The 19,477-nt window shown below is 39.6% G+C and overlaps 2 protein-coding genes across 13 annotated transcripts in view; one reads left to right on the top strand and one right to left on the bottom strand.

The window, feature by feature from the left end:
- Positions 1-4,622, top strand: part of arhgap24 (Rho GTPase activating protein 24) — a 102,198-nt gene extending 97,576 nt beyond the window's left edge. For all 4 annotated transcript variants that reach the window (XM_017492798.3, XM_017492802.3, XM_017492801.3 and 1 more), the window contains 4 exons: positions 800-873; positions 958-1,079; positions 1,184-2,198; positions 2,400-4,622. In XM_017492798.3, the coding sequence (XP_017348287.1) occupies positions 800-873; positions 958-1,079; positions 1,184-2,198; positions 2,400-2,643 (1,455 nt within the window). In that variant the 3' untranslated portion in view covers positions 2,644-4,622. The remainder of the gene's footprint in view (positions 1-799; positions 874-957; positions 1,080-1,183; positions 2,199-2,399) is intronic.
- Positions 4,623-11,639: 7,017 nt separating this feature from the next.
- mapk10 (mitogen-activated protein kinase 10) overlaps positions 11,640-19,477 on the bottom strand; it is a 64,817-nt gene continuing 56,979 nt past the window's right edge. For 2 of the 9 annotated variants that reach the window (XM_047161838.2, XM_047161830.2), the window contains exon 14: positions 11,642-17,173. In XM_047161838.2, coding sequence (XP_047017794.1) covers positions 17,031-17,173 — 143 coding nt within the window. In that variant the 3' untranslated portion in view covers positions 11,642-17,030. Of the gene's footprint in view, positions 17,179-19,477 lie in introns of all 9 variants that reach the window. The other 7 variants (XM_047161836.2, XM_047161834.2, XM_047161831.2 and 4 more) reach the window with 6 other exon arrangements.

Below are 19,477 nucleotides of genomic sequence, written 5' to 3'. Positions count from 1 at the left end.
GGTGCCACTTGAAGTACCATGGAAATTCTGCACTCAGGTCTCCTTTAGTGAACAGTGGACTAGTTCAACAAAACAAACTTCATATAAAAACCATAATGAACTTTCCTTTATTTTCACACTATCCGTCGTTACATTATCCCACATGAGGATGGGTTCCCTTCTGAGTCTGGTTCTTCTTCCTCATATCATCTTAGGGAGTTTTTCCTCGCCACCATCGCCAACTGAGAGTCAAAAACATGTGTCATGATTCATATTAACGGACAGCTCATAAGTTGAAAAGAAGATTACTTTTGATTAAATTAGACTGCAAGAGTAATGGCATTGCTAATATCTCCCAACAACAACAACAACAACAACAACAAAGGCTCATATGTGTGAATCAATTCTTCATTCTCTCAAATGAAAGAGTTGATTCAATGAGTCAACTCATTTGTGAATGATGCATCAGTAGTCAAATGTAAAAAAAAAAAAAGAAGGAAAAAACAAACTTTATTGACATTTAATAGTAATCAAACACCCACATCCTGGAGAATGATCTGATTTATGTAGCCATGAATGTTATATGATTTTTAATTTAATTTTACCATTATTATGACTTTTTTATATAAACTCAAAAGTAGACCTTACGCAACATGTAATTGATACGTTCCTGATACAAAGAAATAACAGACATGGATTTTTTTTCCACAAGAAGATTATCTAAGGTGTAGTTTGTAGTCCCAAAAGTACAGTAAGTACAATTTTTAATTTATTATTTTTTTTATATATAAATGACCTCTTTATCTCTGTCCTTTTCCAGGGATTGAAGGAATTAAGGAGACAAGTGGAAAGTCTACCTCTAGTCAACTATAATTTACTAAAATACATATGCAGGTATCTAGCATTGCATATATTTCAAGTAATTTCACCATTTTTCCCTCTCTTTTTTGAATAAAACTGATTTTATTTTATCTCCAGGTTCTTAGATGAAGTGCAGTCTTACTCAGGAGTGAATAAGATGAGTGTGCAGAACCTGGCTACGGTCTTCGGTCCGAATATTCTGCGGCCCAAAGTGGAGGATCCTGTGGCAATAATGGAAGGTAAAGTGGTGCAGAAGCAAAATTGATGCTAAAAAAAAAATCCTAAAAGTGGTATATGATTTATAACCGCAAAGTTAGGGTTAAGAACTCTGCCTTTCATTTAGGTGCAGTCCTGGTGCAGCAACTCATGGCCGCTCTCATCGGCCACCACGCCGCTCTTTTTCCCCCAGACGAGGACAGTCCTGGTGCTCTTGAGTCGTGCAACAACAACAACGATCCCCTGAAACGCTCCACCACTGGACAACTGCAAAATAAAGAGAATAACAACACCACTAGCGTTCGTCAGTGCACCTGGGAGGCGCCTGACTCTCCTGGACGGGCCTCTCTGGATAACGGCTCACCTCGTTCGGTCAGCCCAAGAAACGTTCCTGCTGTGGCGCGCTTTGAAGTGACCCGAAGCCCTCCTCTGACTGTAAAGAAGAACCCGGCGTTCATCAAAGGCAGTGGCATCGTCACCAACGGCTCTTTCAGCTCCTCGTCATCATCCTCAGCGGAGGAAAAGAGTCCAACCCTGGTGGGTATGGGTACACTACAGATGCGTCGCACTGGCGCACTCAAATCTCCAGGTACCAAGATGGGTGTGCAGAATGGCGGAGTGAGGATGGGCGTGTGCAGCACGGACATTGTCAACGGGACCCTCAACAGCCGAAACGGACTTTGGTCTCCTCCTGGAGGTGTGACACTGCGGGAGGTCAAATGCCGTGACGGAGAGCAGCAACAGAACCGTCTCTCGACGTATGACAATGTTCACGTACAGCAGACGCCGTGCACGAGCAACAGCTGCGAGGACAAGCAGAGCGTGGACAGCGCTACCTGGTCCACATCGTCTTGCGAGATCTCGCTGCCGGACGTCTCTGCATCCTGTCGCTCGTCCACTACTACATGCCCCGAGCAGGAGTTTACCTTCGAGGACCCTTTGCTGGATGAGGGTGAGAGGAGGAACGCTAATGCTAACGCCAACGCCAATGGCGGAGGTCGAGGCAGCAGGGGGACGAGTAGCAGTGAGAACAGTGAGGTGGCATTTCCTATGAGCGGACACAGTGCCCTCCACAGTCTGGTGGCCAGTCTGAAGCAAGAGATGCTCAAACAGAAGAGCGAGTATGAGGCCAGGGTAAAGAGGTGAGACTATTTATGTTATTGTTATTGAACATTAAGTAAGGCATTACATAAGGAATAAAACACTCTGTGTCAGGATGTTATAGAAAAATGGCAAAACGATGAGGTGGATTAACTGTCCAGTTATAGGCCACGCCCATTAGGACAGTTCAGCTGCCCGTTTGAGTGTTTTAACCCATTTCTATCCTCGTTAAAACATTACAGTCTGGAGCTGCGTAATGTGGAGCTGGAAGCTGAGTTGGTGAACCTACATGAGGAGCTGGAGCAGGAGCGCAAGAAGTACACGATGGTAGAGATCAAACTGCGTAACGCAGAGCGTGCCAAAGACGACGCCGAGAAGCGCAACGAGATGCTGCAGAAGGAGATGGAGCAGTTCTTCTCCACCTTTGGAGATCTGACCGCTGATCCTCGCAGGCCGGAACGAGCCAACACCATCTGGATCCAGTGAGCAGGACTATACCAAGAACTGGATAGCTGGATGTGGAAATCTTGAAATGTGTAGGCTTCAAATGTGACCGAACTGTCAAAAATGAAGCTCATTGAGCCAAAATGTGAAAACTGGACCAGCCAATAATGGCATAATAAGATTGTAACAGTGGGAGAACTGGTGGGAGAACTGGTGGGAGAAACGGTGGGGGAGCTGAACAGGTGGATCCAAGTTGGGAATCGGAAGTTCTTAGGTGGTGAAGTTTGAAAACTGGAGAATGTTTCTTTTCCCAAAGAAAGAAGGATGTAAGAGAACTGTTGAAGAAACATTATGGGTATTTGGTTGCATTATGGGTTATTGAGCTTTTTAATAGTCTAGAGCTTTACATGAAGAAGAACCAAGAATGTCACATCTTCATTTGTGATCCCAACCAAATCATGTCCTTGATCTTGGTTTCCTTGTTCCATGTCCTCGTGTACTCTGTGTATATAAAACAAAGCAATGTCGAAGAATTTTGATGCAAAACAAATGTATGTATAAAAAGCAAACTGAAATATTTTAATGTATGTCTGATATTTAAACTGAGGATTATTGACGTGTCACAATTTATTATTATTATTTTTTATATATATACCAAGAATTTTCCTTGCACTTAGCTTTTTTCTGGACAATATGGTACTGAAATTAAAGCTGGTGCTGTTTTTTTTTCCAGGCTCCATTTTGGATTCACACGTATTGGATTTGGCCCAAAACCAAAAGCATGTAGCAATACCTGTACATGTTTTAGAACATCTGGTAAACACTGTGTCGGTAACAGTCACCTCTAATGACTATTGCTAATGAGGGTCAAAGGTTATCCAATTGAGCATGTGCTGATACTCAAATTTTAGTATATAGTTTAGTACAAATTTATACACAGTTTGTGTCCGATGTTAGCTTTTTTAATTTTGCACTAAATGTACTGATATAGGTAACAAATATCACAAATCTGCCTCGCCCAAAATCATACTATACTGTAGTTGAAAATGTTCGTTCAATTTAAACGATTCATTCAGAATCGTTTTCTGATTCCTTCCGTTGCACAAAATTCAAACCTTGTTTCCCTGAATGTGAGAGGAGAGAATCTTGGTCATGACCGAAAGATTCACTGGTTCAGACCCCAACCCACTGAACGCAAGTGGAGTGAATCTCATGACAAAAAGATTCACTGATTCAAACACACTGACCAGCTGAATGTGAGCAGAGCGAATCTCAGTCATGACTGAAAAGATTCACTGACTCAGGAAGCACAGAAGTAGCTTTGCCATACTTACGGACTCGGAGAGATACAGCTATAATGTAAACCTACGTCAAATATGTTTTATAATAATATATTAAGGTTATTTACTGATGCTAGAGTCAGTCAGGAATGATTAGTTGCAAGGCTGTGATCAATACCAATTCGTTCACCTTGGTGACTCGTACAAAAAGTGTAAATCATTTGCAAACGTGTGTTTGTTTGTTTTTTGGTAGCCTTTTATTTGGGTTTACAATACTGTTATAATATAGTATCCTACACTCCCAGGAAATTACAATATTTTGTAATGTTTCTCAAACTTTAAGGACTTGGATACATTTCAAAACTTCTCCAAGGGTGTCCAACAAAATGAGATGAAATGTGGAATAAGCCAAACAGCTGTCCTCGTGCTATCTCACCGAGACAGATTTAATCCCGGGAAATCCTCCGACTGAAAAAGAACACAAGGGGGAAGTGAGAATAACGTATACAACAATAATGTAATGTAAGTTGAGTTTCATGAGTTATTGTAGTCCTGATTATCAGCACATGCCCAACAGTAAAACATATTGATTCGTGCTTGTATTGAATCTTCTTCATCCTGTACGTGTTTTCAGGTGCGTTTTATTCTGCCTTCTCACTTTTGGATTTTTACTCAACGCTTTATTGAGCCTGCTGTAGCCACAGACACTCTGTACAATGTAAATTAAATTATGTGACCTTATTTACATGTGAGACTTTTGTTTTTTGTCATTAGCCATAATGGATGGGTTGTGGGTGATCCGAGTGTATAGTTGTAGAGACAAACTGAAGGTCTTATATTTTCCAACGAATAGTAAGTGGATGTTGCAGCATATCCTTGAGTTTGGATTATAGCATCCGTATCCTATAGGGATAGCCATAATAAGCACCTTTCAGCTGGAAAAATAAAATCTGCTAATGTCAAGATCGAGTCAGAAATTTGCAGAAGTGAGGGAAATAGCTAGATGAACATGGCACACATTCAAGGAAATAGAATTTTACAATCTTGCTTCACTTGTGTTAAACATTAGGAAGGGATGTGCAAATGTTTAACATAACTTTAGTTTTTTGTGAATGGATAAAATGTTGGATAAAAATCTGTGGTCATACTTTCTTCAGGACTGGGTGTGATTGGACAAACTTTCTGTAGCAGTGGGTGGGATTGGTCAGACTTTCTGTAGGAGTGGGCGTGATTGGTCAGACTTTCTGTAGGAGTGGGCGTGATTGGTCAGACTTTCTGTAGGATTGGACAAAATAGGTCAACCTTTCTGTAGAAGTGGGCAGGACTTGTCAGACTTTCTGTAGGAGTGAGCGGGATTGTTCAGACTTTCTGTAGGAGTGGGCGGGATTGGACAGACTTTCTGTAGGATTGGACAAAATAGGTCAAACTTTCTGTAGAAGTGGGCAGGACTTGTCAGACTTTCTGTAGGAGTGGGCGGGATTGGTCAGACTTTCTGTAGGAGTGGGCGTGATTGGTCAGACTTTCTGTAGGATTGGACAAAATAGGTCAAACTTTCTGTAGAAGTGGGCAGGACTTGTCAGACTTTCTGTAGGAGTGGGCGGGATTGGTCAGACTTTCCGTAGGAGTGGGCAGGATTTGTCAGACTTTCTGTAAGAGTGGGCGGGATTGGTCAGACTTTCCGTAGGAGTGGGCAGGATTTGTCAGACTTTCTGTAAGAGTGGGCGGGATTGGTCAGACTTTCCGTAGGAGTGGGCAGGATTTGTCAGACTTTCTGTAAGAGTGGGCGGGATTGGTCAGACTTTCTGTAGGAGTGGGCAGGATTTGTCAGACTTTCCGTAAGAGTGGGCGGGATTGGTCAGACTTGCTGTAGGAGTGGGCGGGATTGGACAAAATAGGTCAAACTTTCTGTAGAAGTGGGCAAGACTTGTCAGACCTTCTGTAGGATTGGACAAAATAGGTAAAACTTTCTGTAGAAGTGGGCAGGACTTGTCAGACTTTCTGTAAGAGTGGGCGGGATTGGTCAGACTTTCCGTAGGAGTGGGCAGGATTTGTCAGACTTTCTGTAAGAGTGGGCGGGATTGGTCAGACTTGCTGTAGGAGTGGGCGGGATTGGACAAAATAGGTCAAACTTTCTGTAGAAGTGGGCAAGACTTGTCAGACCTTCTGTAGGATTGGACAAAATAGGTCAAACTTTCTGTAGAAGTGGGCAGGACTTGTCAGACTTTCTGTAGGAGTGGGCGGGATTGGTCAGACTTTCTGTAGGAGTTGGCAGGATTGGTTAGACTTTCTGTAGGCGGAATTAAATAAAGAAAAAACGGTTCTGCACTCACCTCTAATTTGATCTATATCAGTACAGTAAATATAGTATTGTAGGCCATTAAGAGATTCTCCCACTCCTCTCCAGACCTGAAAAAAGCTTTGGTGCTTCCTCCAAATAAGTCTAAAAGAGGACCAGTTGTCTTTTCATCCAAGAACCCAGAGAAGAGCTTGTTTTCACACTGCCTGTTCAGGACCTGAGGAATGCATCGTCTAAAAAAAAACCCCTCTCTCTGCACCTTTTCACTCTCAGATAATAGGCTTAGAACAGCCTGACAGCGAATGATCGGCCTGCGAGTTCCCCTCTGGGCTGCTACAGACGGGAAAGGATCCAGGAATATTTTCACGCCACGCTTGATCCAAAGAACACAAACCAAAGTGTACATAATGGCATATTATTTGTGCAAGGATAGTCCTTTGTCATGTATTCTTTGGCTCGGGTTCTGTTGTCTTTCTGTTTTTCAATGGGAAACGTCTCAAAAGATGGCGGCATCCTGCTGGAGGCAACAGAACGATTCAAATTAAGGCTTCGTTAAAACCATGGGAAGGGATTTTTGGTAGTTGAAAGAAGGAGCCAGGGCAGGCATCCTATATGCTTCGGCTTACTTGGGCCCGAAAATGCAATCAAGTACATAAACAAGCCTTGTTTAAAGCTACCAGAGGTGAGATTTTGGAACGTCGCCCTCTCTGGTCAAAAATGTTATTGCAACTGTCTTATGGACAAACATTTGACATAATATCAGTTATGCTGTGTTCTTCCATTTGTGCCAAAGTGCATAAGGCACACATAGTAGTATAGTATACCTAAATACAGTAGTAATTACACAAATTGCATAAACCACTTAATAAGGACTTGTTTTTTAGATGCCATCAACTGGTTAGCCCAAACAGCGAATGCCTGATCAAGAAGGAGTGCTCATGAAAACACCACACAACCCCAACCTAGCTAGCAAAAATATACTATACTGACCAAAATTATAAATCTTGGTTGTAGCTGATTTGTGTTTTTTTTTAACTACCTGATCTGTGCTTTTTCTGTATTTCATGCTCGAGTCTGTCAAAAGCCCATGTAGTACTAGCATGATATTTAACTAGCTAAACTAAGCAATAATACAAACTCCACAATAAGGATAAGTCAGCTGAATGTCATCTATAATTTGCTCACTCTCCACCAAATTAGAGAAGAAATAAATCCATTACCTGTTCAGCAAGAAAGTGTCACTGTCACTGTCTCTCTCCTGATTGGCTGTGGCTCCTGCCAGTCACTGTGTAGCCAGACTTCTTTCATGCCTGAAGTTGGGTTGTGATGCCGTTTGATGTATCTGAGCTGGCGTATGACACGTGCGTTCAAATTTCCAACCAATTCTGATCCGAACCACCTCAACACAGCTCTGACTGTGAATTATATTGCCATTTAAATATATGTAGTTTTAAATCATACGTTATATTTTCTGGGACTATTATTTGTGGGCATACAAATCCGTTTTTGATTAAACCGATAAGTACATTTCGTGAACAGAAGCCATGCAGCGAGTTTGTGGTGAGTTTCTGTATGATGAATAATACAGGGAGCAGAAAGGCAGCATTAGTCTAACAGGCATTTAGATGATGCTGTAATTACAGCACCATATTTTTGAGTTCACTTCAAGAGTAACAGCTGGTCTGAATCATTTCCCCTCGATTTATCCCAAGAGCTAATTAAACCAAAAGAACAAGACCAATTTACATTTAAAACATCCTCATTATCATAGCATGGAGGGGAAACAAAAGTGAACACCAAGGAATAATAACTAAAAGGTCAAATTGGTATGAATAAATGGATTTTGGGTTTTTTTTTTTATTCTATTTTAGGTGCTGATAAAAAGAGCAGATATTATTCATAACCAAACCTTCATTAGTGGCATTGTATTTGATATAATGGTATTAGCATGCAAATTGGAACAGGAGTTGAATCTGTTTGAGTGTACAAATGAGGAGGTGAGAAAAACTGGACAGACTAAAGGACTAAAGCACTGCTGCATCGCTCTCTTTAGGCAAAGCGAGGGCCAAATCCCACTGCACCACTCTCAGTACAGCATTGTGGGTAATGTAGGAAAACATTAACAAATGCAAAACAAATATTGGATGCCATTCAATGATATAATATTTCATATGCAAGTCATTCAGGGTGGACACAAACTCAAGAAAGGAAATCCTCAATTCCAGGGTCAAAGGAAGTGTTTATTTTCAACCACACACATATATTTATTTATACACAGAGTACCTTTAAAATGTCGAGTGCCAACAGCGGTTCGTGATGCTGGTTTTTTTCAGTACCTTGACTTTTTTTTTTTTTTTTAAATTGTCCCCTTATGTGTCTGTATATTAATTTGATCTTAACAAGGTAATGAAAAATGCCGTCGGATTCTCACAATTCTTACAATCTTGAACAGAATGGCTCACTGACAGCACAGAAAGAGTGTGTGTGTGTGTGTGAGTGAGAGAGAGAGAGCATTTTCCCAAGAAATCAGTTCAATTTTACGTTCTTACGTTCACAGTACAACCGCACACCTACGTTTAGAAGAGTCCCCACCTCCGGTCTGTACTCATAGGTGTTTTATTGTGAGATCGTGATGGTTGAAGATTTAAATAAATAAATAAAGAAAGAAAGAAATAGATAAGCAAATAAATAAATAAATAAATGAATGAATGTACAATGGAATTATGTACCACTGATTAGTGCTGTCTGTATTGCTGTTTGTTTTTGACCTCAAAATTACAACAGTACTTTCAAACAAAATAAATAAAACTGTGGTGACATTTAAACGTCAAGATACATTACTGTACTTATACAAATTCATAATTTAACATGATGCACTGGAGTAATTTAGTGACGTGTCATTTATGAGAGTTGGCTCTTTGAGTCGACTCTTTTACGTGAACGTTGAGGCTCGACTCGCATACAGTATATGAGACTTTTTTTGTAGACTCTTGCAATGCCGTGTAATATTTTCAGGTGTATTACTAGAGGCGGTCAGATTTTAAAACCTTTGAATGTCTCAGCACAGCCACAGCCGGTGTAAGAACTATCACGGAACAATCGCAGGTCAAATGAGCAATGAGTCATTTAAGAGCTGAAGGAGTCGACTCTTATTGGTGAGCTGAATCGATTGACCTGACTCACTTTTTATGTAATGACATGAGATGTATTTCTGTAATCTATGTGTAATGGTGCAAATCCTCTGTAGGTATATTATAATTGACTGTAAAACGTATTATTTATCATTTAGAATTTAGAAGACACTTTGTTTAGCTGTAGTATTTAGCCAAAATCGTACCAATCGCATTGCGGCATCAAACTCTACAGTACAGCACTAACAAGTCCTCAGTGTACTCTCTCAGAAAAAGAATAAGAGAAAAAAAGGAATCGTGTTATTAAAGGTAAATCGGTCAGGACCATGGATTCTCCAGCAGTCGAGAAGGGAACTATGGCCTTTCCAGGTAAAGAAAAGAACCCAAAACAAATGGTACCTTCCAGATAACATGAGTAAGCACTTGAAGAAACAATTAAGCAATTGTTCCTGTGTGTTTTTAATAATACCAGCTTAATTCCGCATGATTACAACTAATTTTTATTTCATTCATGCCTGAAAAAGCAACAGATGCTCGTTTCTTTGAAATGAATATAAAGCAGCATAGAGTTTAAATGTAATTAATAATGTAATTAATTAATAATAAAAACACACACACATCAGATGACATTCAATGTTAACCACGACACCGTCATTCATTTGTGAAGACATTTTGAGTAAAAATTCCCATATTCTGAGGACAGAAATACAGGCCAAACGTTGTCCAATGAACACCAATGTACACACTGTGGTAGGTGGCAAAGCCAAGAACTAAATCTCAGGTTTGTTTGGAGAAATTTGTGTCAGGGTTTTCAGACACACGACACATACTGTATCTCTTAACTTTTACAGGATGTTATGAATGAAACTTAATCAATCTTCAGATTCACATCGTCAGCACAGAATGAATCAGATTTGTGGCACCATTTAGAAGAGATTTGGAAGATTTTGGGGAAAAAAATCCAAGATCAACCCTGTTTCTGACCCAGATGTGTGTGTGTATGTATATATACATACATACAATCCCAATTCCAAAAAAAATTGTGATGCTGTGTAAAATGTAAATAAAAACAGAATGCAATGATTTGCAAATCTCATAAACCCGTATGTTATTCACAACAGAACATGGGAAAACATATCAAATGTTTAAACTGAGGGAATGTATCATTTTAAGAAAAAAATATGGTACTTTTGAGTTTCATTGCTCAAAATAGTTGTGGGGGTCAACAAAAGGCTGTTAAAGTAAGTGTTAGTAAATAGAAACAGCTGGAGGTTAACTGGGAACAGGTCAGTAAGATGATTGGGTATAAAAAGAGGATCATAGAGAGACAGAGTCTTTCAGAAGTAAAGATGGGCAGAGGTTCACCAGTCTGCGAAAAACTGCAGATTGTGGAACAATTTCAGAATAATGTTCCTCAACGTAAAATTGTGAAGACTATGAATCTCTCATTGGCTGTAGTACATAATATCATCACATATTCCGAGAGTCTGGAGATATGTCTGTGAGCGAGGGACGAGGGTGAAAATCAATATCGCATGTCGGTGATCTTTGGGCCCTCAGGCAGCACTGCATTAAAAACATGCATGATTCTGTAATGGAAATCACTGCATGGGCTCAGAAACACCTCCAGACCTCACTGTCTGTGAACACAGTTCGCCATGCCATCCACAAATGCTGGATAAAGCTCTATCATGTAGAGAAGAAGCCATACGTGAACATGATCCAGAAACACTGCCGTTTTCTCTGGGCCAAAGCTCATTTAAAATGGACCGAGGCAAAGTGGAAAACTGTTCTGTGGTCAGATGAATCGAAATCTGAATTTCTTTTTGGAAACCATGGACACTGCGTCCACTAAACTAAAGAGGACTAAAAAGGAGAGGGACCATCCGGCTTTTTAATCAGCGCTCAGTTCAAAAGCCTGCGTCTCTGATGGTATGGGAGTGCATTAGCGCCTATGGAATGGGCAGCTTGCACATCTGGAAAGGCACCAGCAATGCTGAAAGGTATATACAGGTTTTAGAGCAACATACTGTATTGCTTCCATCCAGATTCCATCCCATCTTTACTTCTGAGAGACTCTGCCTCTCTAAGATACTCTTTTGATACCTTTTATACCTTTATCACCTGCTCCCAATTAACCTAATTAGTTGCAAAATGTTTCTCCAGCTGTTTCTTTTTACTAACACTTACTTTTCCAGCCTTTAACAGATGTGTTGCGGCCATGAAATTCAAAATTACCTTTTTTTTTTCCTTAAAATGCTACATTTCCTCAGTTTACACATTTGATATGTTTTCTATGCTCTTGTGAATAACACATGGGTTTATGAGATTTGCAAATCGTTGCGTTCCGTTTTTAATTTACATTTTACACAGCGTCCCAGCTTTTTTGGAACTGGGGTTGTATGTATATATGTATACACATACACAGGTTGTGTTTTGGAAAATAGATTGTAAAAAAAGTACATCACAGCGCACCACATTCGTCTCATCCTAGTCTATCGAATCAAAGTGAATACACAACAGAACAGTTTACAACTAGTTACTATTGAAATACAAACGCTACTATATGTGGTGTATTTGTGTGTGTGTGTGTGTGTGTGTGTGTGTGTGTATGTGTGTGTGTGTGTGTGTGTGTGTGTGTGCACCCTGTTGTAAAAATGTTTTATTGATGGCCTGGAGACCTCTCAGAACCCGTCACAGTGTGATAATTTTCACATTGTTGTGTTTTTCTTTTTCAGCAAAGAGCGAAAGCAAAATGGCAGCACCTGTGTATCAACATCAGTGTTTCAAATGTCAGTATTTATAACAGAAATCTGCACATCTTGAATTGGCCATGCAAACAAAATTAATCAAATAAATATATAATAATTTCAATGGCAATCGTGAGAATGGTGTTAAAGAAAAATTCTTGGTTGTTTGTCTGCAGAGATTTCAGCCTTGGAGCGGTTTCTTATAAGTGACTATTTGTGACCACTTAAATGTCGTAGAAATAAAAATCATTTCAGGAATAAGACAATTACAGATGTTTGGTTGGCCTCTACATTTTTTTTTATCGTCAGAATTAACAATACATTTTCTACACACACAGTACCAAGAAGAAAAACAGAAACAAAAGAATAATTTTCTTAGGTATTCCTCAGGGTTCACCACTGGGGCCAATTAAATTTGTCCTCAAAATGCAATTTTAAGCTATATTTGTGAATTTTTTTTTTTTTACATTAATTGTAAACATTAAATCCCAAAATCAAAGTGTTCAACACTAACAAATAAATTTAGCCATGTAGTCCTCAGCATATGTGCTCAGAAAAAGAAAAGTACACCAGTCAGGACCATGGTTCCAACGATAGTGATAGTGGCCTTTCTGGGTAAATAAAATAAAGTAAAATAAAACGGTACGTTTCAATTAGATCATGAGCACTTAAAAGGTACAATTACATCAATTGTGCCTAGATAGACACGCACTGTCCGTCGTTTTGAAAGTGTGGAATTTCTACATGCACAGTACTATGAAGAAAATGAAATCAAGGCTTTAATCATTATTGTAGGTATTCCTCAAGGTTCAATGTTCCAGGCCAATAAAAATTTACTTCAAAATTACAGAGCCCCTCCCTTGTGACATCCTTACTTAATAAAAACAATGCATAGCCACGATCATTAGGTTGTGGCCACAACTAAACATAACTTACGGCCACATCTTAATAATGTATGATCATTATGCTGGACACAGTCATGTATATACAGGGTTTTACAATAACTGCTGCATGCTTGGAGGGGAAAAAAGCTGCCACTTGTCTGGTTTAGTAGTGTAGACACTAGAGATGTTTACATGCACATTTTCTTATTAATTACTGCATGTAACAGTAGATAACAGTAGTTAAGAGTTTGGTGGTTAATGTAAAACCCTGTATATTCAGTACATGCATACCAGTTTGAGCGCACAACACAATGATCATCCCTGCATTTAATTATCTCGGTCCCTTGCGTTATTAACTTGTGGCCACACATTAGAATCTTGTTCCCTAACGTTATTAAGTCATGGCTATAACTTAATTTTCTCGTTCCTTTTCATAAGTAAGTAGTGACCATGATTTATTTATCTTATACCCCTACACACTTTACTAAGTCATGGCTACGACATAATTATCTCATTCCCTTACTTTACTAAGTCATGGCTACGAGATAATTATCTTGTTCCCTTACTTTACTAAGTCATGACTATGAGATAATTATCTCATTCCCTTACCTTACTAACTCATGGCTATGAGATAATTATCTCATACCCTTACTTTACTAACTCATGGTTACGACTTAATTATCTTGTTCCCATACTGTAGTAACTCATGGCTACGAGATAATTATCTCATTCCCTTACTTTACTAACTCATGACTTTGACTTGATTATCTCATTCCCTTGCATTTGTAGTAGTGGCCATGATTTATTGAACTCATTCCCTTACTTTACTAAGTTATGGCTGCAACTTAATTATATCATTCCCTCACATAGTCATGGCTACGTCTTAATTATCTCGTTCCCTTACTTTACTAAGTCATGGCTACGAGATAATTATCTCATCCGCTTACTTTACTAACTCATGGCTTTGACTTGATTATCTCATTCCCCTGCATTTGTAGTAGTGGCCATGATTTATTGAACTCATTCCCTTACTTTACTAAGTTATGGCTGCAACTTAATTAAATCATTCCCTCACATAGTCATGGCTACGTCTTAATTATCTCCTTCCCTTACTTTACTAAGTCATGGCTACGAGATAATTATCTCATCTGCTTACTTTACTAACTCATGGTTACTACTTAATTATCTCGTTCCCTTACTTTAATAAATCATGACTATGATATAATTACCTCATCCCCTTACTTTACTAACTCATGGCTTTGACTTGATTATCTCATTCCCCTGCATTTGTAGTAGTGGCCATGATTTATTGAACTCATTCCCTTACTTTACTAAGTCAAGGCTGCAACTTAATTATCTCATTCCCTCACATATTCATGGCTACGTCTTAATTATCTCCCTCCCTTACTTTACTAAGTCATGGCTACGAGATAATTATCTCATTCCCTTTCTTTACTACATCATGTTTACGATTTAATAATATAATTCCCACACATTACTAAGTTCTGGCCATGCATTATTTTTATTAAGTAGCAATGTCACCAGCAGGGCCAGTACAAAATGCAATTGTACTATGTGGCACAGGAATGTTAAATGCCGTGTAAATTGCAGAACGTCCTTTTTTTTTTTAAACTGACCACTATTAGGAATCATAAATGGCTCTATTTAATTTAACAATCTGTATAAGCAAACAAAAAAAAATATGTGCGTTTCATTCCTTTATTAAAATGATTTGGTACACAGGTCAAATTAGACAAGTAAAGGTACAAAACAAAAAATTATTATGATCCATTTTTTACTGTGTACTTCATGACATTTATTGAATAAGGCTTATCATTAACTTATAACTGGAAAAGAAAAAGAAAAAAACATCAGGCGCGTGAGTAAAGGTTGAGGTTTCATTTACAATACATTATTTAGAAATGCAACAATTATATGTCAGGGTTCATTCTTTTTTTTTTTCTTTTTTTTTCTCATAGGACAGGGAAGGAGATGGTTTTTGAGAACTGGTGATTATGTGCATACTTAGACAAGGAGGTTAGAAGAAGGAAGAGACCCGACAAACCAGGCACCGTCAACGTACGACAACTCTGAATTACCTGCAATGTTCAAATTGTGACAGAGCCACTGCCTGTGCAACCTCGCCTGATCTCCCTCCACGCTTCACTGCTCTTGGAATTATTTTTGATAAATAAGAGGAAACTGCATTATTTCAAAGGCACTACCCGAATTCAGGCAAACGCATGCGTTCAATAAATAAAGCCCACTTCTTCCGGATTCCTCCTTTTTAGGTAGTAAGTCCGTTTGGATTCCATTCAGACGACGAAATGTCAAAAACGCAAAGACGGCTAGTCAGATGGACATGCCCCAGGAACGCAAAAACGAAACGATCCGAACGCAAAGTTAAGAGAATGAGGTATTGTTGACACTGAGCTCACTTTGAAGTTGCAAGATTGGGCCGGGGGGGGGGGGGGGGGATGGGGGGGGAGCCCTTTCCTGAACATGCAACAGCTTGTAAGAGAACAGATCGGCGGTGTCAGAGGTCAGGGGATGTCATGCAAAGCAGCGAGTAAGGTGAAACAGTGGATGTATTATGATCTCAGCACATGCATGCTCATAGTGCACTCAACACGCTCTGAGGAAATATAGAGTATGCATGTGTAGAAACTAAGAAACCGTTAGAAAAAAAAAAAAACACCCTAAAGAAAATCAAGATGGAGGTCAGGGTTGCCAGGTCAAGATTTCCAGCACATCAAGTACAACACTGCTCCCCCCAAAAAAGTTCAGTCTTTTCCCGGTGGTCTGCGTGCATCTGCTTTGCAGTATCTGCAATTCGCAAAAACAATTGGATCGTTCTTTCCCTTCTAATATTTCTGATAGATCTACAACAGAAATGGTTCTGTACATCATAGATATGCTGATACGCTCTCCGCACTTGCGCATTCCCTTTGTTTGCCTGTGACCAGTGTTTGCGGTGGTATTGTGCTCGCAATCTTGTCCCAAAACTAAAACAAGCACGATTTGGTGCGAAAATGCAATCCTGCAATCCCGGCAACCCTGATGGAGGTTAATGAGTGACAGTACTTGATCCCTCACAATGGCTTCTTGCAGAACACAAGGACACACACACACATACACACACACGACCACTTCGCCAGCGTAAAACCCTTCCGTTCGCCTCGCAGCTCCCAGCAGATTTCATTTCCTTACATGGTATACAAATATACTGAGTTATGTTTATATTTATAAGCGTTTAATTTTTTTTTCTCTGGTCATGCAGGAAGACTACAGGCAAGGGCAACTAAAGGTCAAAGCGGTGATGTGGCAAGGTGCGCAAGACAACTCCCGATACTGGCCGTCAGTCCCATTCATGCCTTGCTGCTGTACAGAATTACATATATACAAGAGATAGAGGTTTTTTTTTTTTTTTTTTTTACGTTCACACCCAGAAAAACACATCGTCTTCGGGTCAAATTTCGGCGTTTATTAAGAGGTTCAGAAACAGACAAATCCGCCGTATAACGGGTGGGGGGGTTGGGGGGATGATATTTATATGTATATATTTGAGTAGCGAGAAACACAAAAGCCCACCTTGCCACATCGACTGAAGAAGCACAGAAAGCTTGCGGTTTACTCGGGATCATCCAGATTAACGTATTAATGTACACTTCACAGAGATGCCTCGGTAAGCATTATATTATTTGTTTTTGGGTTTTTTTTCCATTAACAGATGCCATATGAAGGGAGTATAAAGCAAAGCAACTAGTGAGGGAGTCATTAATATACACATACATGAGCATCTTTTTTTTTTTTCCATTTTCTTAGTTTGCTTTGAATAATAATGCAGGCTTTATTATTTATTTTCCTGTTATTCCTAAATTTATCGTTTCGATAACAGAATCCAATCTGTGGATTACAATGAGAATATTTGAGAAACTTCTTCTTTTTTTTTTGCAGAGTAGTGGATCGGATAGGATAGGCGTTTGGATAGAGGTTTTATTTTCGGGGTTTTTTCTTTCTTTTTTTGGTGCGTGAAATCATTCAGATCACCTCCTGAAGAAGGCGGGGTTGCGCAGGCAGGCGGTTAGTCACCTGCAACAGCCGAGCGGCCCGGCCGAGGTCTCCAGGCTGCTGTCCGTGTCGGAGGCCAGGGTTTGGTCGGTGCTCATGGACGAGATGTCGTTGACGGACGAGGACGGAGGGAGGCTTTCGCTGCTGTTCACGGCTGCACCTGTGCTACGGGGAAGGAGCAGAGAGAAGGAAATGGTTATAAAAAATTTAAAAAATCACAAAAAAAAAACAACAGAAGAGAATCATGAGGTGGAGGGAGGAGAGACACATGGTTGGTTGACATGTCTCATGTCTTTGAAGTGTCTCATCGAGAAGCACCTTAAATCTGATTTAAAATGTGGTAACAATTTTTCAAACTTGTCTACTTCATCTTCCTGATCTTCCTCATCTTCCTCACCTGGCAGCATAACACACGCTGATGAAAGGGCTATCTGCCCTCTTCCAAATACATGAGATTACAGATGCGCACGATTGGCTAGTGTCACTGTGATTGACAGGGGAGAGAGAGTATGCCCCTCCTGCCCACAGCGCACAGCCAAATCTTTGCTCTTTTGGACTTTAGGTCATGGACGGCTGTGGCGCTGTGGGCATTCGAACCGCTTTCTCATGGCTTTTTTTCTCCACATTTCTGGAATATTGTGCGAGGCCTCACAATATTTCTGTAAAGATTTTTTTCACGCCTACGTACGACGATGAAGGACAAGATCTTGCAACTCTGACAATCATGGCTGCTCAATAAAACTCTGAAGAAATGTGGGACATTTACATATTGTTTAATCCGCTGTGGATTTTCCACCAATGCTACCCACCAACGTTGTGTGGTTTGAACACCAGAAGCTGATCCCAACGGGAATCATGGCTCATGTCAGTGAATCAGTGAGTCAGATTATTTGACTCAGCTCACCAATAAGACTCGACGCATCACTCCCAAATACTTTGTTCTAGACCAGATGAAGTTTGAAATATCTTGAAAGAAGGGATTTTTAGAGTAAATGATCACATTGAAGACATAAAGAGCGGACTCATTCTCGAATCAATAGATCTTCGGATGAGCCTGAAATGGGAATTTCTGAAACGTTGATGAGACACAGAGACACTAGATGGAGCTGAAGCGCCGCAAGATAAACATCAATCCGGACCCTCACTCCCGATGTGCTCTCAGAACTGCAGGACAGGAGAATAAATGGGACCGGAAACAGGCCAGTAAATCAAAATAATGTCCAAGAGAGTTGCTGTTCTGGCTAAACATCTTTAAAAAATTCATTTTGTTAAACAGGTAAAACATGCTAAATGTTCATATAAATGAAACATGCTGCTACGCGTCATTTTAACTTGAGAGCTTCTCTTCCAACTCTTTGGTCTTCCTTGATCATTAATCCGTTAATGATGTATATAAGTTTCATTAATTTCCTTTAATGGTGTCAATTTATATTGTTCCATTATACCACAGCAGTACTGAATTCTGGATTGTGATTGGTCAGAAGGTGTGGATATATTTTCTGACAGGTTTATACTGTATTAATACGCTCGTTTGAATACTTTATTGTTTCTATGGTAACAGCTCATTCACAGGGACTTGTACATTGCACACGGGCTAGCGTAGGATCATTTAAGCCTAATAATAAATATTTTAAATAGACAGGAAAATGTGGGATGTTTTCTGTAAGGAGATCTGTAGCTAAAGTCTTCAGTTTCAACTGTTTATAAAAGTCCGATGTGTGAAGCTTCATCTTCAGTTTACAGTTTATTTACTTAGATTTTTTTGGTCTTATTAACTTCAAGAGAGAGAATAACAAGAGTCTGGGGAGGGAACGACTCTTTACAGTTGCTATAACGTAAGTGAGTATAGGAACTAAAGTGTTTCATGGACGTTCCACAGTTTTTTTTTTTAACTATAAATGGGTCATAATATTATTTAAGTGTCACTCTAATAATAAACAGTTGTTATTGATGACTGCTGTAGTATAAGAGGACATACATACTTGGGGACATGCTGTTATAGGAAAATAATCAACTTTATGACAACATGACAATAATCAACACATTTTTCAGGAATATCTATCATTTCCTAATGAGTGACGTAGCACTAAAATGTAATAAATATATAAATAAATAAACCAGTAAATATGGGACGTCCTGTTTCGCAACCACTGAGCTAAAGCTAAAGGTAAAACTACTTCACTGAAATTCACATCACGATGATCTGCTTATATTTGAGTGTTTCCACATTTAAACCAGTTTAATTTAAATCCGAATCGAGATCAAGCAGGAATGAGATCAGATCAAAGTGCATCCAATCAGCGAAAACTAATTCCCTGTGTTTAACCCTACAACCTCCAGTCCTCTTCCTATATCCTGTCTGAATGAACGATGCCATATAGAGGATGTGTACGGGTGTACGGTGGCCTGAGCGGGCCATAAATCTGACATTAATGAGCTCAACGCTACAAGGGACATGTGATGC

The sequence above is a fragment of the Ictalurus punctatus genome, chromosome 18, assembly GCF_001660625.3.
Source record: "Ictalurus punctatus breed USDA103 chromosome 18, Coco_2.0, whole genome shotgun sequence".
NCBI lineage: Eukaryota > Metazoa > Chordata > Actinopteri > Siluriformes > Ictaluridae > Ictalurus > Ictalurus punctatus.
This window is presented reverse-complemented; position numbering and strand designations above follow the sequence as displayed.